A 21674-nucleotide genomic window follows, 5' to 3' on the forward strand; every position below is an offset into this window, starting at 1 on the left:
GATCCAAACAAACTCTTGATTGAATAAGTAGGATCCTTACACCATGTGACCAATGATACTTGAGATAGGGTTGGTTAAATGATGATATCATCAACAATCTATAAGAAATGTTTGTGTAGAAGAATAGCTTGGGGTTGAAAACAATGGTGGAGACAATCAAGTGAGCTTAATTTACTATCCATATATGTCCTTACAATCAGGTCTAATAATCACATCCTTGGTGGCAATAAGTCAAGTAGGGCATCAAGAGAATATTATAAAGGAGTTCTTAGAATTGTTTTATTATGTGTGCTAACATTGATTTTTTGTCATTGATGTCAACAGGTTTCTTTATCCCTAACAATGTTCTTAGTTTGTCATGTGCAGAGATTGGATTCACGTGTTTTCTATATTGAGAATCAAATGTTGTGTAATTACAGATAGTTGAAGGGATGTTTGTACTTGACCTATGTCAATTTACAGAGGTTTGCATTATGATTTGTGTGAGTCACAATTTGTTAGCCAGTAACTGATTTTCTAGTTATTTTGGACATGACAATGGTGCGTTTCTTGGATCGATGTGGATTGGTTATGCAATATTTTTGATTGCTAACCTAGTGGTGAGTTTAGGACATAGATATGTGTCCTCAGCTCAAAAGGTTCATGATTTAGATACCGGCAAGCTATGTTTCTTTAATGACAGATGTTGTTTGATGTTCATGGTCATCAGTGCAAGGATATTTGTGGATTCTGAGACAGAGTTGTTTATGTTGATGATGTAGCGTTTCACATTGCTTGTTGATGTTTCTAGATCATGTCCTATTCCTATTATTGCATCGCATTAGGGTTATGTGATCGGATTCAGAAGATCTCTTGAGACGTGTTGATATTTTCCCTTGTTCTTGGTCAACTTAGTGAGATAGTGTGTTGCAATGGATAATGATGTGTTCAAAAATGATTTTTTGGGTCCTAGCTATGTCTTAACTGACATGTCTTGGTCGCATTGATAAGTGTAATGTAATTTGTGCAATTGAACTTAAGGTTTAGGCCGACCTTGTTTATGTTTACAAGGTTGATGTAATGTAAATAAAGATTAAATCATTTGTGTGGTAGAGCGAGAGTGTGAGAATATGGATGGAAGAGAAGATGTATGACAATGTGTGAGCATGTTGTATTAGAGATTATGTGAGGAAGTATGAGTGGAATCCGTTATTGACACAAAGAATTGTTGTACTTCATTGGAATTGTATTGGCATACCAAAGATGCTATCAGTCAATTCATAATTCAGTAGATTGTTGTCCACAATGGATTGTAGTCTATATTGGGTTGTTGCCCTAAAGGCTATTGCCCTCTTGTAATTAGAGCAGTGAACTCTAAGTTGAATGCATGAATGCATGTGCATTCCCTTTGTACCTTTAACAAGGTGTTGTGCTAGTACATCATCTTGTGGGTTTGATCCCCACTATGGTTTATCCCTTAGCTGGATATCCACACAAAAAATTCTACTGTTATGTGTTTGTTGATGCGAGTTTTGTATCACTTACATAACATATTAGGATTTGAATATTCGATATGGGATATCAAACATGCAACTCCTCTCTTGAAAAGTTATTGCTCATGGGACATGAGAATAACTCCAATGTTCCTTACTCTTTTGGATACTCGCTCAATTTTATCAATGTGATTTGTTGGTAATCACGTAGGCGGCCTTACGCTATTCATTCAAGGATGACTTGGACCTTGGTGGGATGATGAAGGTGATGGTGGCTCGGTTTTTGAAATGTGCGGAGGCAGATAATGTTGATGGTGGTGATGATGGAGAATGTGTCTACCAAGGATGATGTTGGTGGGAAAGTGATGGTGGTGGAAGGTGAATGGATGTATTCTAATACTTGACCTACTCCTCTAACTTCGTTCTCTAAACTTCAACTACCCAGCTACTCACTGTTCTACTCCTACTCCTATGAATGGAAGGTTAGCAAATGGACGGGGATCAAACCTAATGAAAGCTGACCAATGGCCTCACTTCCACAAGTGCAATGATTCGAAGGAATAATAAACTAGTTCACCACACAAGGCTTCCCAACCAGCCACTAGGATGCTAGTAGTATAGTATTGATCCCTATCAAACATTTTACCATACAACTATTCATCTACTTTAACCTCATTTAAACAACTTCAAATGCAACCAACTTTAACAACTTGAAAGGAAATCTAACTATGTGGAAGTAGAAAACATGCAATAATACCCAATGTTCTTAAGCAACATGCAAATTGCAACAATGAAAAAGAGAGCAATTTTGGTATTATCTTCGCAACAATTTCTCCAACACTTTACAAATGAGAGCAAATGGCCTTATATAGAGGCCAAAAATACAATGGACAATGGAGATCAAAACAAGATCAACGATCCAGATTGGATCTTCAAAACCCTAATTAGGGTTGCCACCCCATTGGTCGATGAGAAGCTGCCACCTCATCAATGGACCAATGAAAAAAGTGCAAAAAGTGGCAACCAATGAGAAGGCACCAAAATGGTGGCTAATCAGAAATAGACACTTGTCCTATTCTATAAGAAAGAGAAATTGCCACTTGGGCTTACATCAAATGATCTTCTAATATAAATCTTCCCTTTTCTTTCATTTTCTTAGCTAAGGCAATGAACTTAGCTAGCCTTTTGTTAACTTCTTCCATAGAAGGACAAGGTGTGTGCTTCGCCTTGAGTTCCACTAACTTCACCATGTTTCTTGCTGCTTGTAGCATCTTTTCGTGATCCTTCTCATATTCCTTCACAAATCCAATAAGAGCATTGAGAGAGGAAAGGGTGCTTAGATGCTTCTTCCTGATGGCAACCTTTTCTAGCTCATCCAATCTCAATCCAAGTCTTATCTCATTCATATCCTCTTCTCTAATTTATTCAAAATCAAGGGCTGCCCTGTTGTCGCTCATCATGGTCATAATGGAAGTGTCGATGCCTGGGCTGTGATGTGCAACTACCTTTTGTATATCCTTTTATTGTACCGCCATTGGTATCGGTTGTTCGCCTCATTTTCAAGAAGAAGGGTGTTTTGGGCATCATATCCTTTGTCTTTCTTAGTGTTTGTCCCCTTAGGATTCTTGCTTGTACTAACATCCTCCATCTCGTCACCCTATTACGGGATGGTAAAGTGGTGGACAATTAGACTAGCAGAACCAAGGGAGGCAATCCTTAAACTAGAACGAAAGAGAGAAATCCGCTTAAGGACCCCTTTCAACTCTAAATGATTTGAAATTACCTTTACCAATAGCCAAGGGGGATTGTCCTTCCTTTAGTCTGTCCTTCATCTGTATCATGTCCACTGCATCGATATTGGTGTCAGTTATTCTCTTCATTTTCGAGAAGAAGGGTGTTTTGGGCATCATATCCTCTTTGTCTTTCTTAGTGTCTGTCCGCTTGGGATTCTTACTTGCACTAACATTCTCCATACTCGTCACCCTATTATGGGATGGTAGAGTGTTGGACCAGAAGGCAAGTATAACCAAGGGAAGCAATCCTTAGACTAGAACGAAAGAAGGATGTCAGCTTAAGGACCCCTTTCAACTCTAAATGATTAAAATTCACCTTAACCAATAATCATACAACGAATTTTCGGAATTAGGACAAGACCTCAAGAACTTCAAATCCATTTGCAAATCAAAAAAAAATCATGTAATTCACCTCCAAATAAAATTACCCAACCTAGGGCAAAAATCACAGCCCCTTGCAAAAATTAGAATTTTATCTCCCACAAAATTCGGCTCCCACAAATTTCGGCCTTTCACAAAATTTGGCTCCCACAAATTTCGGCCCCCTCAAATTTCGCCCTCCACAAAATTCGCCAAGCAAGAAGAGTGCAGATCTGCTCTTGCAAAATCATCAACACCTTGAGAAGGAGAAGTGAGAAGCGCGGAGGAAATGGGAGAGAGGCCTCCTCTTATACCCAACTTTCTTACTCTCTCCAAGCTAGCCGACTTGGACCTTGGGAGAAAGAAAAACAAATAATTAATGCAAAATTATGGCCCACAATTAAATACTTAGCTATAATTAATTTTGCTATGATAAAAATTAACTTTTTAAATTGCCATTTGGACCAAAATTGCAAAAAGAAAATAAATAATGCCTTAGAGGTGTTAAATATTTCCATTTAATGAAGATTTAGTAATTAATACGCCATTAAAATTAGATTTTGGCTAGCCAAAAGCCATTTTTCAATATTAAATTACTAATTTCATTAAAGGCTAAAAGGGTTTTCAAGGCAATTAATCCATTTAAAGCCAAATTTTGCAATTTAAATCCCGATCGATTTTGCTAAGCAATTTTAGCATTTTAACACAAATAAAATTATTTCTCTAGAGCCAAAAAATCGATTTTGCAATTTGACTTCACCATCACAAAAATAAATTTTCTTCACCAAAAAATAATTAAGATTTTCCAAAAGACCAAATTTAACAAAAATTTCGTTTTTTGAAAATTATCCAAATTTATACAATTATATCCAAATTTTCAAAAGAAAATGTCTAAGTACAAAATTCACAATTTTATCCTGCCAAGTTGGAATTAACTTTGAAATTTGTTCGGGCTAAGGATAGAATTGGTGGCTCTAGAAAATCAAGTTAAAAAAAATCGGGTGAAAATAAGCTAAGTCTCTTCCATTGGCCTGAAAGTGTCCAAGGCTCAAAATTTTCGAAAAATCAAAATTGTTGGACAATCCAAAAATTTGCCGAGGCGATTAGAAAAGGGGGGGTCCCCAAAATTTTGGGGCAATGGTGTGAAAACCTCACAACAGTGTTCTAGTGTTGTTTACTTCTATGCTCTATTGTTTATCTTTCACATCTGAGTTCTAACATTCATGAATTTGTTCAAGTATTAAGTTTTGGGACACAATCAATTCACCCCCCTAATTGTGTGCATTGCCTTCTTTCTAATGGGATCAGGATAATGGAAAGAGATACAAATGAATTGGAATAGCATCTATTCTTAGAATACTAACACCACCAGTTCCTAGTGAGGCCCATGGAAGAAATCCTCAAACATGAACAAAGTGTGAAATATGTATCTCTCAGGAATAGAAGTTAAACCATTCATCATTTAAGTTTGTGATGATAAAACAAAAATCCAACCACACTTCCACACAAGTGTTGAATACCTCCAAATGTTGACAGGAGGGGAGTGGGTGAATAATTATGCACAAAAACTTATCTATTATGTCACAATCTCTTGATGATTAACCATAATCCAACTAACCAGAAGTAAAGATATTAAAATGATAACACATACACAAGAACATCAAATTTAATTGGAAACCCGATGAAAGAAAAAACATAGTGAGAATCTTACTCGGAATATAAATAACAATATTACAATGTTTGTTTTAAGCTCACTACCATGGAAGTACATTATTCCCTAACAAAGTACTTGCAAGCCAAGGCACACTTCCTTAGGGCAAGATACAAATCTGCACAAGCTGCCAAAGAAGCAAACAATCTTCTAGCAAGCATTGGAAAATGATAAAATAAAAAGATGTAATTCTACTAATCCAACATTGCAACAACTTTATCAAACTTGCACTCTTCCAACTCTTCTCTTTCATATTTGCATTACACTGACTTTACAATCAATCCCAAGTCAATCCATCCAAAGCCACCACCAATCTACACTCAACTATATATATCAATTTGATCAATCAAAATCACAACTAGGTCAACCACAATAGAGATAAGCATCATTTACACAAGTTAGCCACCTCGAGCATTTACATCCAATGCAATCCACCCCAAGTGATAAAGGGAGCCAATAGACATCATAAAATGGCTCCCATAAATCATTTCATCAAAGCGCAAGCATCACAACAACCTCCAAGGTCAAATCCAAAGGAAACATGCAAAGTCAGTTTGCCCAAAAACACTCCCCAATGCACAAATAATCATGCAAACCACAAAATGGCATGACAGAACCTATTTAAATCTCTTAACTTCCCTCCAAAGCCTATACAGACCAATAAGTCATAAATCAATTTGTCATAATTAAGTGAGTCAATCGGAGAATATAACAATATTGAACTTAGAACAACATAACTTCACTTATGGAGCAAACAAACATAGGATATCTAAAATAGAACACTGCACGGATATTAGGAACATGTCCACCAAATCACACAACCTAAACTACCCATGTTGAGTAATACAAAGCATTCTCCATCCCTGTCCTGGCTATTTTTGACAAAGAACCTTACTATGGGCAAACAACAAAACACAATTTCTACCTCTAAACTTTTGTGGACTTAAAACAGGATAATACAATATTTACATACCCTACATTACAACACCAAAACCAAAACCGCATGCCACCAAAATGTTATATCGAGGAATGCAAAGCATTCTCCCATTAAGAGTTCAAATACTGTTTCTTGCATATTCCAACTTCCCATACTTCCATCTTCCCAATACGCCACAAAATGACTTGTTCAAACCACCTGACCTCAAAAGAACATGTGAACATACAATATGGCACTTCAAATACTCTTTCTTGCACATCAACCTTTAGACACTCTTCCCTACATATCTCAACCTTCCATAACATAACTTTCCATTAGATACAATACTGAACACAGCTCTCATACTTCTTTACATCAAGTTGACGTCAATGCAAACATAATGTTTACATTAATAAGAACACTGAACTCGTTATGCTAACAATATCCCCCTTTGTCATTGACAACACTAATGACAAAGAAACCTAATGACCCATTATCTACAATACTCATTACCTATACTTCTCTTCCTCTTTGAGATCAAGGACAAAGGTCACAAGAAAACAAAAGATATTTTGATTGTGTCACTCCCCTTTCACGGACATGTTTGCTCTGATCACTCTCTCTTCTCATTTATTATATCTTTCTTGCTTCCTAATACAACATCATCAACAACACCACTCCCCCTGTCAAGGAAATCCTATCTCTACAACATTTTTCTTGCAATCAAGAAATCACAAACTTCATTGCCCCCCCTAGGAGCAATAACCGCATCAATCCAAGAGACAAAGGATAGATAATAATTATCCCCTTGGAAAGATGAACCTCTCCTATGAATCTAATTTGAAAAAGGAGAGGCAATAACCCCTAACCTCTACCGGAGATACTCAAAAGTATCTCTTACTAGTGCCCTAGTGCAAATATCTACAATTTGTTCCTTATTGCGTACATACTCCAACTTTACTTCCTTTTTTAGCAAATTTCTCTTTTAAGAAGTCATATTGGATAGAAATGTACTTGTATTTGAGTGCATTACCAGATCCTGTGAAATATTGATAGCGCTTGTGTTATCACACATCATCAAAATAGCTTCATGATAAACTATCTACATATCTTTAAGAGCAAGCTTCATCCACATTATCCCAGTACAGCAAGATGCTGCTACAATAAACTACGCCTCTCTAGTAGATAATGATACTAAATCCTGTTTCTTGTTTGACCAAGAGACCATCCTATATCTAAGGAAAAATGAACCACCACTTGTACTTCTTCTGTCATCTGCAGATCTTCCCCAATCAACATCAGTGAAAGCTTTCACAAAAAAGTCATTTTTCCTTTTGTACCATAATCCAAAGCCCAAAGTCCCTTTCAAGTATCAGAAAATCCTCTTCACCGCTTTTTTCATGAGGCTACTTAGGATTGGCTTGATATCTGGCAACTTTATAAACTGAATGCATAATATCAAGTCTTGAAGCTGTCTAGGACAGCAGCCAGATCATAGAATTGAAAAGCTTTTGAAAAACCCTTAAAGATTCAACATCTTCACTCAAGTGACAACCAGTAGCCATGGGGGTTCCAACTGGTTTAGAAACCTTAATTCCAAACTTTTGAGTATGTTGTCTTTGATGTCAGAGGTTGATGATCAAGGTCATATAAATCTAAGAGGATTAGTCAAAATAATAGAGAATTGGCATAACCTGCCTGATTGTCTGCTTGAGCTGCTTGGTTGTGTGGTTGAACTACTTGGTTGCTTGCTTGAGCTGTTAGGATGCATGCTTGAGTTTCTTGGCTGTCTAGTTGAGCTTCTTGGGAGTCTGCTTGAGCTATTTGATTGCATGCTTGAGCTGCTTGGCTATCTGCTTGAGCTTCTTGCTTGTCTTCTTCAGTTGCTTGGTCAAATCATGCGTCAGATTATGGGCCACAAAATTGATGTTTGGTTTCAACGCATATATCAACAGCATCTGAGAGAATCATTCCATCATTTCCTCATGTGCTTGTGTAATGCATTTTCCATTTGCATTTTGAATGGTTGATCTAATCCGTCAATAGTTGTTTAATCATCCGCAATCATGTGCTTCACAAAGGAAGGTAATCTTAGGGATCCCTTTTTTTCAGTCCAGTCTTTTGGTAAGCTGATTGTGTTGTATGGGACATACGGGAGCAAACAAGCTCAGATAGCACTGATCCAAGTTATGGATTCCGAACACAATTCCTGGTGTGTAACCTCCAGAATTATTGACCTGTTTCAAGAACATCAAGCTCAAAAAGAAATTGTGCAATCCAAAAAGCGGTTTGCTTCATTTAAAAAACAATTTATACAAGTTGCATGAGATCTTAAGGGTCATTGAAACCCCTTGGAATCCAATACGAACAATTTAGACAATGTTTATTACAATAAAAACCAAAAATTAACAAAATACTGTATATATTTCGAGTCAAACTTTGTAGAGCCATAACTTTTCAATCAGTGCTCGAAACCACGAACCGCTTACATTGCTGGAATGATCTCCAAGAGCTCTAGTTTCTGTCCTTTAATATGATGCCTTCAGCTATCAAGATAACAAATGTCAAAATTTTCAAACCCATTATCTGCTCTGAAGACCTCCAAAATTGCAATTTACTAGAACATAGAAAATACTGAAATGTTAGATTTTTTAAATTTTCCATTATCACTTATGCCAACTACATCTGAGATCTCCTGGAATGTTTTCTGATCAAAGTATCCACAGATTTGTTCTACCCTAACTATTTAAAACCCAACAGCAGCTTGCTGCTCTGATACCACATGATCATTAAAGATTCCCCTAAATTCTACTTGTGGGCAAGTATTGCAGATCTCATTTTTACAAGTGCTGCTCCTACTTAAATTTACTTCAAATGGCAGTTGTTGCGGAGTGTACTCTAACAACTGAATGTGCATTAGAGTATATCACTTGCAAAACTATAGAAGGTGGAAAGAAATGAAACCAGTCCACGTGACAGAAGGATAGATTACGTAGATATCCTGGTGTGGGAAGAACCAGCTGGACATGGGAAATGCACAGCTTCCTCTCCTTCCTTCAACTATGAGGTATTTTCGAAGTACTCTATGGTATAATGATCACTGAATTCTCTGGTGTCTGCTATCTTCTGAATGCTGCTATTAATAGATTAACATGAGAATAGAGTATGCATCAGCAATAAACAGCTGATTGGTCACAGCACCCACTTATACATTCATCAATACATCCACAATCCTCTTTTTCTCTCTTCCCTGAAAATTGAAATAGATGTGTCCCCATTTTTTATAGAACTTGTGGATGTGTCCTTTCATGCAATAAGGACTTCTGGTCAACAAAAATGGGAAGTGACACTGTTTTCTGCCATCTCTCTGCCTATTCAGGTTTCTCTGATAATCTACCAGATCAGACGGTAAAAATGTCATGGACATCCACAACTGCCAAATGACACATGCACAACTACCATATATTCTTGATAACACAACACATGGAGCAAAGCCTGTTGACATATCCACAACCACCAAATACTGTGTGCAAAAAAAGAAAAAAATCATTCCTTTTACAAGTTTGATTCTATAAATTTTCAATTGGTTTTAAATTCTTATAAAAATATGATATTATTTTATTATATTTCCAGAATCCATTAGATCGTCTCTTTTGCTTGTGGGTTGGATTGTGTCTATTTTTTAGCATCAACGTTTCAGATCACTTCTCTGATCCATCATCAGGATGTTCAAGAGTGCAAGGAGATGTAGGAATTAAATCATTTATGGGTCATATCCAGATTTAGTTATAATTTATTACAGCCTAAGTGTGCAGACACAACTAAACAGGTTTTCCATATCAATTTGCACCAATATTTGCATATGCTCCTCAATCTAATTTATGGGCCATAACCAATTTTACATATAATTTACAATGAAGTAACTGGCATCGCCCAAATAATCAAAAATCTAGTTTTCATATAAAATTATAACTAAGTATCCACAGGTTTCATGTATGCAGAGACTAAGAATGACAGTCATGATGTCATCTAAATACAGAAAAAGAGCAACTGATCTATAACCAATTTCAGCTACATATTTTAGAGAAAAATAGACATAACAATGGATCAAACATTCAGTTTCAGTATAAATTCAGACCTAGTACTCCACAAACTCTATTCAACGTAAATTTTGAAACATGCCCAAATTCAATTATAATTAAACTGGACTAACTGTTCTTGATCGTAATGTAACCTTGAGTTTTCCTATTACACCGCAACTAGATATCCACAGCTCATATGTAGAAAGATAGATACGGCATAGAAAGTAAGAGTCAAAAATGACGAGGATTAAGAAATACCCACTTTCTGTTATTTCTCACGGTTAACTAATCATTATGAAAATGGTCAAACAATCTGTTTTTATATTCTACAGATTTTTCTCCATGTATTTACGAGCCATACCTAATTTCAACAATGAATCACATTGGAGTAAAATAAATTCATAAATTCCCAAGCCATACCCATCTAATCATAAATTCAGTTTTCCTCTTAAATCGCCAAACAAAAATATCCACGGCTCATATGGGGAGAAACGTCAGAGAAAGTAAGAATAGAAAATGGAGTGGATTAAGAAATGCCCAATTTCAACTACGTTTTACAGAGAACAATATAGTCAATCATTCTGTTTTTACATTCTACAGAATTTTTTCTTCTGCATTTAAAATCCAAACCCAATTTCAAAAATGACCAACAGTGGACCAATGATTATGACCCATCTTATCACAAATTCAGAATTCCTGTAAGATAGAGGAAAAGATTGAACTTACGCATCTGACAAAGCCTCTGATGGAGCTTGTTGATCTTTGAAACGATGACCTCCTGTTCCTTCCGAATTCGATCCAATTCCTTGAGATTCTCGTTTGCACTCTCAAAAGATATTGGCCCTCCTAGCAATCCAACTTCTTCATTGCCTTCTTTCTTCACCAATAGCAGGGTGCTATTGCCACCATTCTTCTTTCCATTCATTTCTTCCGTCTACAAAATTCTAAAGACAGCAGAGGCTGTACAAGTGGAAGGGATAGGCGGTTCAAAAAATTAGCGCAATTGAATGGCTGTCAACGTAATCATCACAGATGCTTGTACCTTCGGAAGAAATCGAATTCTTTTGGCGAAATTCTGAAGTTACTTCTCCAAATTTCTCTCTGGAACAAGATTTAGACGCAAAATAGATTTCTTTCAGCATTTAGAGCAAAAATAGAGCTCCTTCAGAAATTTATTTTGCTTAACACTCTATATCGCCTTCTGTTCTAGCACACATCCACGAAGTTGTGCGAGAAATTTGCCCCTCTTGACTTTGGACGTGAAAGCGTATGATCAGGGTTATAAGGTTTAGTCTACGAGAGTTACTAGGTAGTGAATTGGTAATTCATGTTTTACGAGAATATTTTGGCATAGGTTTTTAATTAAATTTTGTCAGAGTGTGGATCGCCTTATTAGTATCTTTCTGTCTTCTTTTTTTTCCTATTATATTGTATGTATTTTTGTGAATCAAAACTTGGGGTCATACAATGTGAATCATATTTTTTTATCTCTTTCCTACTTTCTTGTTGTGAAGATGGTTCACAAATGTGACAAAGAAATGTTGGTAATGTTGACTAAAAACATACACACTATCTAAATCCAGATGGAAGAAATGTTGGTAATGTTGACTAAAAACGTACACACAATCTAAATCCAAATGCAAGAAATGTTGGTAATGTTGGCTAAAAACGTACACACAATCTAAATCCAGATGCAAGAAATGTTGGTAATGTTGGCTAAAAACGTACACACTATCTAAATCCAGATGCAAAAATAGTTACTTCACACACTTTGAATTTTATGAGTAGTATTTGTATGTACTTTTGTGAATCAAATTTGGGGTCATACAATGTGAACCATCATATTTTTTATCACCTTCCTACTCTCTTGCTCTCAAGATGGTTCACAGATGTAATAGGAAATGATGGCAACAAGTTACTAACATCCATGAGATCAACTAATCTGTATGACAATAACAAAATCACATTTAGTTCATCTTCATATTTTATTTTTCATATAAGATTTCTTACTATTAATTTTGACAAAGAAGTTGATAGCTATAAATTATTATTTTTACAAGCAAGATATTTTATCATTTATATTTCAAATAAGTATGATTTAGAAATTTATTATTTTTATTGACCTAAATTACCTACTTTCTAATTGCTTATTTCATCTCATAATGGACCATGAAATGTGATTCAAAATATTGGTGATAAAAAGCATCATACATAGTTTAAACTATAAATTATAAAGTCTATTATTATTTTTAATTAGTTAAAATATATTTAATGTGTTAATTAATTTTAGAGTAGAAATTTTAAGTTTGTAACTAATTATAATTTGTCTATCTTGACTCTCCATCATCATATTGATAGATCAAGTGTGATTTTAAAGGTATTGTTCTTAACTAAGAATAAGTAATGTAATTTTTTGTTTTAAATAATTATGATTTACAAATATATTTTATAATTAAATTTTTCAATAATTTTGAAACTAATTCATGTTTTATGAGAATATTTTGGCATAGGTTTTAAATTAAATTTTGTCACACTCTAGATCATCTTAGTAGTTTTTTTTTTTTTTTTTTGCTATTATATTGTATGTATTTTTGTGAATAGAGCTTGGGATCATACAATGTGAATCATAATTTTTTAACTCCTTCCTACTTTCTTGTTGTGAAGATGGTTCACAAATGTGACAAGAAATGTTGGTAATGTTGGCTAAAAATGTACACACTATCTAAATCCAGATGCAAGAAATGTTGGTAATGTTGGCTAAAAACGAACACACTATCTAAATCCAGATGCAAAAATAGTTACTTCACACAATTTGAATTGTATTAGTAGCATTTGTATGTACTTTTGTGAATCAAAATTTAGGGTCATATAATGTGAACCATCATTTTTTTTTTCACCTTCCTACTCTCTTGCTCTCAAAATGGTTCACAGACGTGATAGGAAATGTTGGCAACAAGCTACTAACATCTATGAGATCAACTAATCTATATGACAATAACAAAATCACATTCAGTTCATCTTCATATTTTATTTTTCATATAAGATTTCTTGCTGTTAATTTTGACAAAGGAGTCGATAGCTATAATCTTTTTTTTTTTACAAGCAAGATATTTTATCATTTATATTTTAAATAAGTATGTTTTAGAAATTTATTATTTTTATTGACCTAAATTGCCTACTCTCTAATTGCTTCTTTCATCTCATAATGGACCACGAAATGTGATTCAAAATATTGGTGATAAAAAGCATCATACATAGTTTAAACTAGAAATAATAAAGTCTAATTAATTTTTAATTAGTTAAAATATATTTAATGTGTTAATTAATTTTAGAGTAGAAATTTTAAATTTGTAACTAATTATAATTTGTCTATCTTGATTCTCCATCATCATATTGATAGATCAAGTGTGATTTTAAAGGTATGGTTCTTAACTAAGAATAAATAATTTAATTTTATGTTTTAAATAATTATGATTTACAAATATATTTTTTAATTAAATTTTTAAATAATTTTGAAACTTTTTAGTCTTGTTCTATGATTAATCAAGTTTTATTTCTTTAAGTCTCCATTATTTGATGATGGATCACTAAGTTTGATTTTATAAGTTACAGTTCTAAATTAAAAATTAGTATTTTAATTACTTATATTTTAAATGTTAAAGATCTATTTTTTAATTTTAATAAAATAAATTTAATTTGTTAATTAATATTGAAGGAAAGTTAATTTTAGAATATATCATATTGCATTGCCAAAAAAATTAATATGTCTATGTTGGCTATCTATACGTGACATTGACAAAAAAAAAATTAATAAAACTAATTGGCTTAAAGTGTGACACTGAAATAAATGGTATTTTTTTGTGTAAAGTTGGGTTCCTTGTCATATGCTACCTACTTGTATATTGCACACATTCTTATATAGTTATTCCTTAGCACATTTGTGTGTTTACAAATCATGTACATTCACCATATCAAGGTATGTAATTTTTAATTATATGCAAATGTATTTACATGTATAGAATCCCCCTGCTAATCTCATCTCTTTTGATTTTCTAAAATCACAAATGCGATGGCGAAGTTGACCTTGCAATTCTAGACTTGACCCTTTCAAATTTTGAAAAAAAATTGCAAGACGTGTGCCTACACCCTTCTTGTTGAGGTCAACTTAACACAAGTTTGTGCAATTCGGCATTATGTCTTTGTATTTAGAGGCATTAATCATAATCTTCTCTAAGTATTTGATCAGTTGCATCAAAACATTTGGATTTTGTGTATTAAAAGGAATCTAAATTTGCATGATGACTATAAGAACACATGTATGACAAAAGAGTATTTTTTTATACTATGCATACATTTCTATAAGTTGACCCATGAGAGCTTTAGGCCAATTAATGACTTGGACCTAAAAGACGTGTTAAAACATGTGTCTTTCAAAGAAGTGAGGAAAGTTGTCTTCTATTTTGGATCTTACAAAGATCCAAGCTCGGATGGATTTCCACTTACTTTCTTTTAGGACAATTGGGACATCATCTATGAGGGCCTTCTAAATATGGATAGACATTTCTTCATATTAGGTAGAATTCTTGATCAAATTAATGCTAATTTCAATGCTTTGATCCCTAAAAAAGAGGATGTTATCTCTATGTAGGATTTTAGACCTATAAGCTTATGAAACACCATTTATAAGATCCTTTCTAGTACGGAGATCAATCTATGCTTAAATTTGTTCTAAATAAACTAATAACTCCTAGTCAAAAAGGATTTGGTCAAGGAATACACATAACGTATGTTTCCCTCCCCACTCGTGATATGGTTCACTTTATGGCCTTATCCAAGAAACCAAAGGTGGTCCTAAAAGTAAATATCTCACAAGTTTATAATGAGTTTTCTTAGATCTTCATGATGGAGGTCGTGAAAAATAATTGTTCAAGGAAGATTTATAAAGCTCATCTATGCTTGTGTCACTATGCCTTTATGCTCTATTCCACTGATTGATACTTAAAGGTCTATTTCTCTTGTGGTAGAGGTACAAGGTGAGGAGACCCATTATCTCCTTATTTATTTATCTTGGAAGCAAAATTTCTTAGAAGAAATCATCAAAACATACTAGTTATGAAGATTATTAAAGGAGTGAAACTTCCTCCTTTCTTCCCAATGAATCTCATCATCACTTTATTGATGTCACTATTATCTTTGGAGAGACCTATATTATCGAGGCTAAGCATTTGAAGACTATTTTAAATTATTGTGTGTTTTCCATGGGATAATTTACAAACTATAACAAAAGTTAGATATATTTCTTTAGTGTTGATGTTATTATTAATTCCTCTAAATCCTTATGTTCTTTTCATTTATCATACTACATTTACTATAGGAATAGTTTTAGGTTGTTATGCCCTCGGCCTTCTATAGCCCAGCAATTGATGCTAGCATTGGAGCTGATGTTGTTGGCGCGAATGGCTTTGTTGAACAAATGTTCACACAAGTTTGTTCCCAAGGTGTTCCACGAGGTAATCCCTCTCCTGATATTGTCCTCAATGCTAAATATTTTGACAATGCTTGTCCATGGCTTGAGCAGCAAACCTTAATAGGTTTTTTTTTGTCACACTCCTTCTGAAAGCATGCTTGGAGAATGGGTTTCCAAGGTCTGGACATCACAAGGTGTCTGCCTTGAGGGTGTTCAAAGCCTCACCAAGGGCTTTTTTTTCTTTTTCATTTTGGTAACCATAGCCAAGCTTAACATGTGTTCACTCGTGGCCCCTAGTCTATTAGGTCTTCCCTATTATTCTTTCAAAGGTGGTCTTGAGACTTTTCCATCTCTGATGACCATAAGCTTAAGGTCCCAGTTTGGGTGGTGTTTCCTGGGTTTCCCATTCTATGTTAGTATTCTTGCAGCCTATTGCACAAACTATTGGTAAGGTGATATGCCTTGAGCTTGAAATTTTTTATAATGCCTGACCCCAATGTAGGGTTTGTGTTGAGGTCAACCTTTCTAGGGACCTCGAGGAATTTGCGGACATTCAAATTGGTGGTACCACCTTCACCTAAAAGGTGATTTACCTAAATCTTCTGAATACTTGCTATTGGTGCTAGTCGGCAAAATAGAAAATTAAGGATTGTCCCTTGTTGGAGCATAACCATCAGCCAACCCCAGAAGCTAAGTTGACACCAACCACTAAAAAAGATGAATGGACCACTATTGTTAAAAAGGGTAAAGGAAACTATGCTTCTAAGGTATGTTCCTCATCCCAAGATACTAGATGACCCAACTCAAGTCTAGAGTCACATGTCTCTTTGGTTCCTTTGCTCATGCCTCTGCCTCCTTCAAACCCTAGAACTCAGGCAATGGAAAGTACTATAGATTCAAAACCTCAACCTACATGTGTTCAAGCATTGCAAGCATCTTCCATGATCTCTACCTAGTCCCTTTGTCCTTTCGGTGCCCCAAAAGATTAGAAGAGCTCTCCAATGGTGGGAAGAAATGGAGGGTCATCTCCATAGGAGATCCCTCATTTGATTCTTCAGTGTTCTTGCATAATAGTTTCTCCTCTGGCATGCAAGTTGGTTTATGATGAATTTTCTCTCATGGAATGTGCAAGGGCTAATAGACCTCCCTAGAAAATTATATTTTGTTCGTGATACCATGTGCAAGCTTGGGAATCTTGATGTTCTTTGCCTTAAAGAGGTTAAATTTATTGGGTTTCTTCTCAACTCAACCTATCATGTTATATGGCCATATAGCACTATGTTTTCTTCCCAACATGAGACTAGAAGAGGTGGTGTTATTACTGTTCTCTCACCTCATTTTACTTTCTTTAGTTATTTACACAACTCTGATCCTATGTAGAGAATTATGTCGATGTTGTTATCTTTTCAAAATCATTATTTTGGTACTGCTAATGTCTATGCTCCCAACAATGTTGTGGATCGTTCACACCTATGGCTTTGGATGGCAAATCATCTGCCCCTGCCACCTACGTCCTTTGTGGGGACTTCATTATGGTTGAGCTAGCTACTAAAAAAGGACTTCTACCTTTTCGATGGTCAGCTAGCAAAAGAGAACCCTAGTTTTACATGCATAATAAACTAGGCCTTTTTAATACTAACATTCACCGTCGTTATTCTGGTGGGGTTTGGTACACTTTGTCTAATTTTTAAGCTGGTATTGATAGGGTTTTGAAGGGACTTGACCATGCTATGCTTACAACTCAGCCCTTCTTTTCATTCTCTCAAGAGAGAGACTTACCTATCACTCCATTGGCAAATGTGACCTTATTGAATCACTTTTGTAAGGAAACTTGGCAATAAAGAATATAACCGTTTCCACATAACCCATAATAGATCTGAAATAATCACGGAATTAAAATCCACATGCAAGAGAATAGACAACATACCCACAAAATTGTGACACAAGATATACCCTGGGAAACCCTCATTGAGGGAAAAACCCAGCCTCCAAAAGCATCCATCATCATGTATTATTCAGCAAAAATACCATTGCCATACAACCATGGAAGCCTTCATGGCCATAGCCACAACCGAGCAAACTATGTGAACAAGCATGAATCCACACATCCCATGCCATGCTTTCAACCTTCACAAATGCTCCCTTGGCTAACCTGTCAAGCCTTGTCCCGCTCGACTCTTGCCTTTTGTCTTCTCTTTGTCACTCTCTCTCTCTCAACAACAACTACCCTTGTGGCTGCTTATATAGTAGCAAGTCCCACAAAACCACTAAGTGGTATTACATAAACCATGTGCTAAAACCATGTGCTACCTAACCCACTGACCCCACATTTAATATTGGGCATTTAATTCTTTTCCCCAATATTAAATAATTACATGAAATATTTTCACAATGTTACAATACAACTCATCAAGAATATTCCATGGGAATCTTTACATGTTGCACGTCTATCTAGGCACAACATTACATAATAAAAATAAAATAATAAAATAACAATATTATGCAATGTGTGCAACACCCATTATCTCAACAATCTCCCACTTGTTGTATACATTGCATAGGGTCAATCCGTAGCCACATAAATGAACAAGGGAACAATCCCTCCAAGCACATCATGGATCCAAATAAACCAAGTGCTCCATCTTGGTACCCGCAACAAAATCAAAGTATCCAGCATCTCAAACATGAATGATCTCACCTCCTATTATGCCACTACCACTGGACATACATAGAAGCCATCCAAAGAGAAAACCACCCAACTTGTCGCATTAGAAGATCATAAAATCCTGTACCAACTGAAATTCCAAGCACAAAAACCTGATCCAAAGGTAATCACATGTATCCGTAGTTGTCAAAATATCCATAGCTGAAATAGCACCCACAGCAAAGTGCCAAACCCATCCAACTATCCATACCTCAAAGGTATAACAAGTGAATCTCATATCACTGACATATCCAATCTGCAACCTGCAATCACAAGCCTCAAGAGCAATACCTGCCACATATATACCAAGAAGCTCCCACTGCAAAAGATAATGTCAAATCTATAACCAATCCACTCAACACATCTCAAAGAAGTGAATCCATGTAGTATCAAGGACATCCACAATACATAAACTAATATCCCGCAAGAATAACTCTCATAAAAAGTCTCCAATAGTCTCTCAATTTCTCCACAACCAACAAAGGAAAGAGAAAGAAATAACCATGTCATCTCTCACATGACATACATGAGCACAAACCAGTGATCACAATCTCCAACCAATCTCAAATCCAATGTAAGCAAAATTAAACATCCAGGAAGATAACCAAGACCAGAGAAACCATGCAAATCATAACCTGTATCATGTCCTTCTACACACACCTCTAGATGTAAACTGTGCAAGTATGATCTCCTCCATAAAACCCCAACAAGAAGCCTCAACAACACCCAAACCATACCATATAACTCATCATGGATGTAAGCCTCTCACAAGAAGATCAAACTCATAAAACCATTCCTAATCCAAGGAATATGCCCAATATAAAACCATCTCCCAAACTCAACCAGCATAACAACATATGCACATGGAGATAACCAATGCTAAACCATCTCTCAAATGAACCCTCCAGAACTAACTCATGTACCATAGCTCAAGATCCATATCCATGAAAGACAAGCATAAATATAATGCACTTGAGAAAAAATGGGCTATACCTCTCAAGTAGCAAACCGCCGAGTAGACCAAGAGTGGGGAATGAGAATGCTCATCAAGATACCCAAGTCTCCAACCAAGACTCATCTAAGAACAATCTCCTCTCAAGTCCATATCAGGTGACTGCCCCTCGGACTTCCTGCTGAAACCATCAACCGTCCCAACAAATACTTCTCTAATCTAAGAGAAATCAGCATCACCACCGTCTCTAAGTATCCATGAGCACCTGTAACCAATCAATCCATGCCAACTCCAAATGCAACATAGCAATATCATGAAGTATCCAGCTTATGATTAGTGTACTCAATACCAAGAAACTAAACCAAGATCAATGTCAAAGTTCCAACCATGGCCTCAGGAACATAAACATGACAACATGATCTTACCATCTCAACTAAAGAGATGACATGCTCCATATGAACATACCATAACATGTCACAACTCTAAACGCGTATCAAGAGTATACCATGACATAATAATGAAAACCATCCTCATACCAAGGATAACATGCCAAATAAAAAACATAAACCACACCTTTGCCAAGAACCCTGTGAGTCCTCAAGATGCAACCATCTCCACACACCATGAAGAAAACCATCTCCACATACCAGGAAGAACCATCTCCACATACCATGAAGATAACCAAGAACTCCATGAGTCCTCAAGATCTAACCATCTTCAAACACCATGAAGATAACAAGTGCACCATGCAAATGTCAAAGACGCTTCTGCAGCAACAGGATCTAAGACAAACCTCCAACATCTGCAAACACTCAATAAATATATCAATGCCAACAACTCCCACTCAACTGTGGTACCAAGTCACCTATGGCATCATAAAATCCATCTCCTATATGAAGATCCAAATCAAACCAGGAACTAATCCTGCACTGTCACCCCATCACTGTCACAAGCTCCCACTAAACTGTGTATCCAAGCTATCCATGACATCATGATGAAAACCCATCCTCTAACCATGAGAATCAACCAAGGCATCAAACCATCAAAGAACTCAAAGTGCACTTCATGAGCTCCTCAAAAGAAACCAAATAACCATGATCCTCAACCAAGAAGATATACCACCATAACCAAATCAGAAATCCAAGCTAATAAACATCAAGGATGTACCTATATAACCAATCATGTCATGCCAAAATCCATGACACCATGATCACATCCATGAACTGAGCATCTGGTTCTCAATATGTCCAACCTGTCAGCATAAAATAGTCAACCACAATCCTCCACCATGACTGTACCTGGTAACAACATCTCATCCCTTCTACATGAAGAATAAAATCAGCAAATCATGTGACTCAGGGCATAGACAACCCAAATCTAAGCCACCAATCTGAATATGCATCAATAATGAAAGATCAATGGGCAAAGACAACCCATAACCAAGCTATAAATGCAACCTGTAAGTATAGACCGCTTACAACACTGCACAACTTGTAGATCCAACAAGTCATCATGCATATCCAAACCAAACACTGATAACCATATCATCATGAGACCAAATTTGAGTATACAATGACATCAAAACTTAAATCTCCAATGTCATAAACTCACAATGTTACCATAGTCAAAATATACTTATAAACTGTTCAGATCAATATATCAACAAATAAATCATGCCAAACCTACACCAAATCTGAACCAATGTGTAGAGCTCTCCAAGAGCTTTCCGTTGACTACTCGAAGTCCAAAATCTGACTCCGTATGCCCAAGTTATGCCCTAATTTGTGCTCAAAATAAATAACATCTGTCTTTAGGGCTCTTAAAACCTAACAAAATTTTAAAATCAAAAAACCAAACCTACACCATCTTGTAGTGCTCTGAATTAGCTTTCCAATGCCTGTAAGAACTCTGAAATCCGATATTCTGAGAGAAAGTTATGGCCGTTTTACTAAGACAGTATTTTTACCATTTTCAGTACGATTTTTCATTTTTTATTTTTTTCAGTGACGAAAATTCCGACGGGATTAAATTTGACGGCCATCATGGGCTGAAACCAAAAAACTCTTTCATTTCCTCTGAACATGGCCAAACTAGGGCATATTATATATCAAAATTTATGGAAATGTCGACCCGGATCCAATGGTGAGGTCTATTTTTACCCAGGAGGTCATTTCTGCAAGCTACCCCCCAAAACCCTCATTTTAAATGAAACATCCG

The 21674-nt window shown here is 35.7% G+C and overlaps 1 protein-coding gene across 6 annotated transcripts in view; it reads right to left on the minus strand.

Annotated features, from left to right (window-relative positions):
* The window catches only part of LOC149580066 (SAGA-associated factor 29 homolog A-like), a 90412-nt gene extending 78823 nt beyond the window's left edge, over positions 1 to 11589 (minus strand). For all 6 annotated transcript variants that reach the window (XM_089788893.1, XM_089788857.1, XM_089788884.1 and 3 more), the window contains exon 1: positions 11061 to 11589. In XM_089788893.1, the coding sequence (XP_089645019.1) occupies positions 11061 to 11259 (199 nt within the window). In that variant the 5' untranslated portion in view covers positions 11260 to 11589. The remainder of the gene's footprint in view (positions 1 to 11060) is intronic.
* Positions 11590 to 21674: the final 10085 nt, after the last annotated feature.

Source organism: Cupressus sempervirens, chromosome 1 (genome assembly GCF_028749045.1).
Source record: "Cupressus sempervirens isolate cs-2001-9-10 chromosome 1, ASM2874904v1, whole genome shotgun sequence".
NCBI classification, from domain to species: Eukaryota; Viridiplantae; Streptophyta; class Pinopsida; order Cupressales; family Cupressaceae; genus Cupressus; species Cupressus sempervirens.